General features: G+C 29.9%; 1 protein-coding gene across 1 annotated transcript; it reads right to left on the bottom strand.

Moving 5' to 3' along the window:
* Positions 1–623: 623 nt before the first annotated feature.
* On the bottom strand, positions 624–7476 carry LOC134835364 (paired box protein Pax-6). The gene is made up of 7 exons (XM_063850241.1): positions 7241–7476; positions 7001–7181; positions 3414–3651; positions 2015–2188; positions 1232–1314; positions 887–1179; positions 624–822 (listed from the first exon to the last, which is right to left on the bottom strand). The coding sequence occupies exons 1-7, from the start codon at positions 7474–7476 to the stop codon at positions 624–626; spliced, it is 1404 nt and encodes a 467-aa protein (XP_063706311.1).
* Between the last annotated feature and the right edge of the window lie 469 nt (positions 7477–7945).

Here is a 7945-nt window from a genome sequence, read left to right as displayed (position 1 = left end):
ACGATGGGGAAATGTGAAATTTGTAAATGACACCTATGAAAATTTCAGAGCTTTCTTTTATTGGATACTTTTCATTGATATGTTTAGTAAGGCGAAAAATTTAATTATTTCACTTTTTGTCATGAAATGTAAAAACAATATTTTTATTAGAAAAAAACCTCAAAAAGTGCCACACGAAAAAAAAACTTGCCTAAACTTTCAGCCATTGTTGCAAGCAATTTTTTGTATTTGTGCCGTTATTGTTGAAAATTAAAGGAATTTACACTTTTACATTTTGCCATTTACGTGGTCCAATTAATATTAGGTGAAAAGAAAAAAATAATCACGTAACTTAAATTACCAAAATAGAGTTTTTCAAAAAAAAATCTATTTTTAGAAATTTTCTTAAGATTTTTTTTCATTTTTAATTCAATATTTGAAAATATCGAAAACAAAAATAATCGTTAAATGTTCAAAAAAAAATTAAAAAAGCACGAAAAATATTTTTTTACCCAAAATTATTTTTTTTTCTACGACAAAAAGTGAAATAATAAAATTTAGTCGCCTACAGTTTTGAGTTTCAGAAAATTTAAAATATTTAAAAAAAATAATTTTATTTCTTATTTCTTTTTTTTTAGTGAAACTCATAACTGATAAGAAATTTGCCAAATTTTACCTGTACTTGTGGCGACGGAGCTGCATGAGAAGGACGAGGGCTGTTGATGGGCAATTGCTGGTGTGCAGTTGGGTGATCTTGAGTATGGGGCACTTAGTGAATGGAGTGGATCGCTAAATGAATATGGATAGCCTTCTCGTTGTTGTAAACAGGATGAAGTGAGGGAGCTGTAAAAACAATATTTTTATTAGAAAAAAACCTCAAAAAGTGCCACACGAAAAAAAAACTTGCCTATAACTTTCAGCCATTGTTGCAATTGGTTGAGGTATTGGTGGATAAATTGAATTGAAACCGGAATTAATTTGTAAACGTGGTGTCGTCGCCGCTGGTGGACTTCCCGAATTGGTATTTGTGCCGTTATTGTTGCCACTGTTACCGCCTGCGCCAGCACTGCTGTTGTTGTTATTATTACTAGGATTATTGCTACAATTTATTGCACTGCCATTTACGTGGTCCACGGATCGTCGTTGGGTCCGCAATTTTTCCTCGCGTCGCCACTTTGCGCGTCGATTGGAAAACCACACCTGAAAGTTTTGAATTTTAATGATTCTTAGCGTGAATGGTATGAGGTTTTACCTGGATTCTTGCCTCGGGTAAGCCAATTTTTTCTGCAAGTCGTTCGCGCGCAAACACATCCGGATAATGGGTGCGTTCAAATTCTGCAAAAAAAAATGTTAAATTATTAATTAGAATGTGTTTTTGTTCTTTAAAAAAAATGTTTCACATTATTCAACCAAAATTTTAGGCAAAATGAATAATTTTAATGATTCTTTGTTTTTTTTTCATCTAAAAATCTATTAAGACAAAACAACAAAAATAATTTTAAATTAAGGCAAATAAATTTTTAATTTCATTACTATCGCCACCTTCGATTTTTATCGAAAAAAAAAACCAAAGGGAAAAATAAAAATTTAATGTAAATTGGAAACATTTTTGAATAAATTATGCAGAATTTACTAAAAATTTTTATTTAAATTATTTTTTTGATTAATTAATTCGTCTTCAATTGAATTATAAAAAAAATTAAATTAAATTAATTTTTTTTTCAAATGATTTCTGTTGGTCGAATTTGGTTAAAAATTATTAAAAACAAAATATAAAAAATCAGAAATTTTTATCAATTTTTTAACACACGGAATCGAAATTCCAGAAAATTTTCATAAATTTTATAAAAACATGAGAAAAATATCAGTTTCAGCTGCAAAATAAATAAATCCTTAAATTTTTATATTTTTTTCTAGAAATTTTTCGAAATTCATCAAAATCAATACAAAAAAAAGTTTTGAATTTTTTCGTGTTACGTGATGAAATGTGAAACATTTTATAAAATTACTCTTTTAATAAACAAACAAGTGTTACCTTTTTCCAAATTTTCGATCTGCTCATTCGTGAATGACGTACGATTTCGTTGTAATTTTCTCTTGAGTCGTAATCGCATTTGCGAGTCCTCATCGCCTGACGATCCTGCCTCCGAATTGCCATCCGACAAACTTTCCTGCGATCCCGGCGTCCGTAAATGGGACGAAAATAATCCTGTAACAACGAGAAAAACATTTAAATTTTGCATCATCTTACTCCACTTTTCTGCAGATAAACGCAAAACACAAACAAACTTTCATTTTCAACCTCATCACAACATTTGATTAAATTTTAGTTTTGCGAGATTTATTTTTGAAATACCCCAAAGTAGGTACAAAAGTGTAGGCAGAAACATGCAATGATGGTGGAAACCAAACATTCCTCATTTTGTGTGTGTTCGTGCGATGATGACAACGACGACGACGAACGTTCCATCATGAATGGAGGAATTTAGAAAATCGATTTTTTTGCCATTGCGTATAATGGTTGAAGAGTGTATCTCCCACTTTTCAGCTATTTTCTCGTGTATCTGTGATGCACGAAGAAGTTGTGCCATAAAAAAAAAACTGTAAAATCAAGGTAAAAAAGTTTTTCGTTTACTCAGCACATAAAAAAGTGCTGTTGTACGAAAGTTGTTTGAATTTTCAATGGAACATGATTTCGAAAATGAAATTTTTCCTTGAGATTTTTTTTTGTATTTTTATTTGTTGGTTGCCTACGTTCGTTCAACTCAACGCAAACAATCGAAAAATATGGAAATAACTTGCCGTCGGACAATTTAATATAAAATTCCGACTGTTTGTCAAGTTCAAACAAGCTTCATTTGGGTATGAAATGGACGAAAAAAATCTCCCCTTGTAAAAATGTTCGTTTTTAAAGCCATTTTGTTCCCCCAAATGCTGTCAGGTAACATGATCCAAATCCCGGTTCCATTATTTTATCATAGCAAATAGTGATAAAATGTGGATTTTATTCATTTTTTGTGCTTTATTTGTCTTGTACGGCAAAACAAGCGAAGATTTTGCGCACAAGTTGGCACGAAACACATTAAATTTCGTCGGAACAAGACAGAAAGCAAGGCAAGTCATAAAACTTTCCACAAACAGTAATGGCGAATGTAAATTGCCCACGGCAATTTCATTATTTTTTATCATTTAGAGAAAAAAATTACAAATGGGGAGCGATGATGACGACGAAGAGCAACGGAAAATAATGAGAAATGGAGATAATAATAGAAATAATAAAAGAAAAATGGGGGAAAAGCCTGAACTCGGTAGGTAGGTAGGTAATTTCCATTGCAAATCAAGTCAATTTTCAAGTTGGTCGTTGACGAAGACGAAGATATTAAACAAAACAGAAACACGACTAATGATGTCTCAAGTCCGATGTCGAAAATTACCTCGTTTTGCTGCCCCAACGACATCCTCGCGCGCTAATTGACTGTTAAGTTGCGAAGCAGCTGCCGCCGATGGCAACGACAAGTGGGTCGGGGGTGCGCCACTCGGATACCATGCCCATCCGCTCGCCTGATTATTGAAAATTCGCAACTTGTCGTAGACGGAATCGCTACTTTGTACTGATGCCTGCTGCTCCTTTTGCGACGCCAAATTACGTAAAACACGATTAATTGATGAAACCTGCAAAAAAATGCGAGAAAAAGTTTTTATTATTGTTATTTTTTTTTTTTTTTTTGCGAAACGAGATAAAATTCTCGTTACATGACGTGCCAAGTGAGGTGAATGCAAGCATAAAATCACCATTTATTTGCTCATTCTGCCTTATCGCATCATATGCCGAACACGCAACGTCGCCACCCAACAATAATAAGCACTGCTCATCAACATTTTCCATTCAAACTTTTATAAAAAAAAAAATAATAATAATACATTTTAAAATGATGATAATTACATACAATTTTTGCAGCATGCGTAATTTTCCTTTTTTTTTACATACAACGAGAAAAAATTTTCAGCACACATTGATTATTAATTATAATGAAAAAAAAAAAATGTTGCAGCAAAATTGCTTTTAATGAAACTCATTATCGATCAATTATTTTGCATATCATAAATTTTTATGATTTTTTGTCATTGTTGTCGTTGTCAATTGTTTTTTTAAGCGCGTTATGAGTTTAAAAATTATTTATCGATAAATGTTGTAATACATTTTTTGTGTTATTTTATTTCGTTGTTGTTTTTTTGGTGATTATTTTAAATAATGAAAACAGAAACATTTTTGCGATGTGTGAAAAATGATTGTGCAAAATGATAAAACTGGTAATAATAATGGGTTTTAAAAGTTTTTTTTTAAATTTTTTTTCTGCTAGTAGAATGGGTAAAAAAGAAATACAAACTGCAATTAAGCAAAAAATGTATGTAAAATAAATTCAAAACGAATTCAGAAATTTGTAGTTAACATTTTTATTTTTTTTTTAACAATTTTTATTTTTCGAATAGAATGTTATCCAATGGGTAAAATGCCTACATAAACAATATCGGTAAAAAAATTATAAAATATTATTTTAGGTACATAAAAGATTTTTTTTTTTGGTTTTGATGATAAACTATTTTTTAAAGAGGCCGCTGTAAATGAAACTGAAAAATAAAGTCCAACGTCTTATTTTAAAAGTCGAAAATCCAGAGGGGTAAAATAAAAAAAAGTTAAAAATGTCATCAATTTTTAGTAATTTAATAATTTAATTTTTTAACTATTTTTAATAAAAGTACTGAATTATTGTTCATAAAATTTGTGCTTTTGAATATTTTACTTGAAATGGTCTAAAATCAGGTTTAAATTTTCAAACTTTCAAAAGTAGATAATTTAAAATCAACAAAAATATTGACTTTTATTACGAAGTATTGATTTAATTTGTTTTTTTTTTTAATAAAAAATATTTTTTAAAGATCGGTTTATATTTTAATTATTTTTTTTAAACAATTTCAAAAATTTTCTTACCGAATAAAATTTTAAATTTTTAGATTTTTATTTAAGTTTTTTTTCTCATATTTAAGATATTTTTTTAAAATTGAAATTCACAAAAATATATTTTTTGAAAATTTCGATTTGGATAACGTAAATAAATTTTTAAATAAATAAATTGTCATTAAATCATGTTCAGTACATTTTTCTGTTATTTTTATTTAAAATAGGTAAATAAAATTAATTTTATACAAAAAAACGTAAAAAATATATTTTTTTAATAAATAAGGCCGTTCCAAAATTTTTTCGATGTTTTTGTCCTAAAAGACTTTTTTCGAAATAAAAAAAAGTTTTGAAATACTTTTTCAGACAAAATGATAAAATTTTAACAATTTTTGATCATTAATGAATATTTTAGTTATTTAGTTATATTTTTTAGGTATTTAATTATGATTTTATAATTTAAAATTGATCTCAGAATATTAAAAAATCTCAGAATGTTAAAAATTCAGACAAAAAAATTTCATAAAAATAACTGAAAATAACTTGAAAAAATCTTTAGAGAAGAAATTTCATGTTGAATTTCGTTTTTCAATACAAAAATTCTTAAAAATCGATAATATTTTAAAAATTTTTGAAAATTTCTTGAAAAAATATGGAAAAAGACCAAAAAATGGTCAATTTTGATGAAATTTTTAACTTTTTTTTTTTTATTTTGCCCCATTGGATTTTCGGCTTTTGAAATGGGGCAGGGGACAAAAACAGAAAAAAATTTGAAGCGGCCTAAATCTCTAATAAATTTATTCGAAAAAATCACAAATGAGTACTTAATAAAAAGTAAAATGATAAATTTAGTTGCTTCAGTAAAATTTTCATAACTTATTTTTCCAATAATCTTCAACTCAATGTAAAGATTCTAAAAATATCTTTTTCACCAAAATGGATTAAACTAAAAATAAAATTTTATTTTTATGCGAAATTCACTCGAAACAAATTTGCCGAATTATAATTGTAAAGTTTTTTCATATTTATTCAAAAGAATAAAAAATCGAAAAATTATTCTTAAAACCGAATTCCTAATAAAAATGTTCATTATATTTCACATCAAAGCCATTCATGGCGAAAAAACAAGGACAAATGATCAAAAATAAAACATCTTTCAACGCAAAATTTTCAAATAAATGTAATGAAATTTGTCATGCATAAAAAATCCTATCATTTGGAAATAAAGAAGGAACCCTAGTAGTCACACAAACACGTATACGACCCACGCAATATCACATCATCGAGACGCACACGGGAAAAGTGTTGAATTATGTTCCTTGGTAAAAATCGATCGTGTGACATTACCACCTGTTTTTAAAATATTCAAGTTTTTATTCCTTTTTCGCTTTTGTTGTTCGTAAAATAATGAAGAAAAAAATTACGAGCTTACGAGAACAATTGCTCGATGAAAGGAAGCAAGTAGTGTGTGCAAAAAAAAAATGGGCAAATGAATGGAATTTTCATGCTTCGGTTAATCTTACAAATTCACGTATTCTCTGATTTTTGTTCATTTTGAGTCTTGAATTTTTTTTATTGCACATCGACGTCGGTCGTTGTCGTCGTTGTCTTGGATGATGAAAATTTTGTTTGATGTTCTTGTTGAAAATTTATTATTGGAGAATGCTGTCGTCTGGTACCGACACGTGTCTGAAATTTTCAAGAGTGCCAAGTACGAGCAATTTTTGAGGGTGTTTGTAGTTGCGTTTGAAATTAATAGGGGTGCTTATTACACATTTTTTTATGATGATGTCGATGTTGACATGAAGGTTCGCACTGGCTTTACATATTTATTGCTTGCAATTTCCTCGATTTATTTGATGATCACATCGGTAAATGAGAAAGTGTGTGTGGAATTTCAAGTATTTCCTGATTGTTCGCTGTGACGACGACTTTTATTTAATGAATAAAAAAAGGGACTTCAAAGATTTTTTTTTTGTTTTTTCCCGTCTTTGAGCTTTAATTGCATTTTTGAGAGTAATCGAAGGATTTTTTTTTTAAAAAAATAAAGGAAAAATCACTTACACTTGGTATATTATCACTATTGCAGACCCCTTCGGAGAGTAGTCTATCGCGAATTTCCCAGGCAAAGATGCTCGGACACTCGCGTTTGTAGTCGCTGATCTTGTCGACGACATTTTGTGTCGCTACTCGTGGTTTCGAGCCTCCAATCGCACGAGGCTTTATCGATCCAGTCTCATAATATCTGCGAAAAAATGTGAAAATTATTAATTTTTTATAAAAAAAATACAAAAAAGTGCTTACCTTCCCAGTATTTTGCTGACACATCCATTGGAAACTTGTAAAATTCGTGAAATATCACAGGGACGGGCACCACTGTGTGCCAGCTCTACAATTTTTTGACGCGTCGAATCGGGCAGCGGTCGTCCATTGACATAAACGCCGCCAAGCTGATTGATGCCACTGTGTCCGGCACTAGAACATCCAAAAATGGCACCTTGACTTAGAGCAGTGCCATGACCATGATGCATCATATTCATCTCAGTGTCTGACAGTGACTTTTCCGTGCACAAGACTCACGTCACTACAAGTTGCACGAGTGCAAAGGAAGAAAGGAAATGTCATTTACAAATGTCTTTTACATAAAATTTGATTCTAATTTAATTGAAAATAATAATATGAATGTTATCTGTTGCGATTTATCTGATTGATTGAGTGAATTTGCCCTCCCCTTCTACACAATGCCAGGCACAACGACGACTTGTTTGGTTTTAATTGAACGCACAGACAATTGTGTTGTTATATATGGGTTATTATTTGAGTCGGAGTCACTCAAGTGAACAACAGCTTAATTTACGAGGATTAGTGTTACAGCTTGGCTTAGTGCAAATTTAACTCAAATTTGGCCCTTTTGAATCAAAAGTGAATTTAAATTGAGTTCCAATATTCGTCTTTGATTTTTTTTTGCAAGGAATTCAAAAAGGATTTTAAAATATTTTTAACCGCATT

The sequence above is a fragment of the Culicoides brevitarsis genome, chromosome 3, assembly GCF_036172545.1.
Source record: "Culicoides brevitarsis isolate CSIRO-B50_1 chromosome 3, AGI_CSIRO_Cbre_v1, whole genome shotgun sequence".
Taxonomy (NCBI): Eukaryota; Metazoa; Arthropoda; class Insecta; order Diptera; family Ceratopogonidae; genus Culicoides; species Culicoides brevitarsis.
This window is presented reverse-complemented; position numbering and strand designations above follow the sequence as displayed.

Excerpts from the sequence above, each read along its gene's own strand:
- LOC134835364 (XM_063850241.1), bottom strand. The coding sequence starts at position 7,476 with ATGAATATGATGCATCATGGTCATGGCACTGCTCTAAGTCAAGGTGCC. Across the intron at positions 3,652-7,000 it reads ATAGTGATAATATACCAAGT|GTTTCATCAATTAATCGTGT; the intron begins GTAAGTGATTTT and ends ATTTTTTTGCAG. Across the intron at positions 2,189-3,413 it reads CGTTGGGGCAGCAAAACGAG|GATTATTTTCGTCCCATTTA; the intron begins GTAATTTTCGAC and ends TCGTTGTTACAG.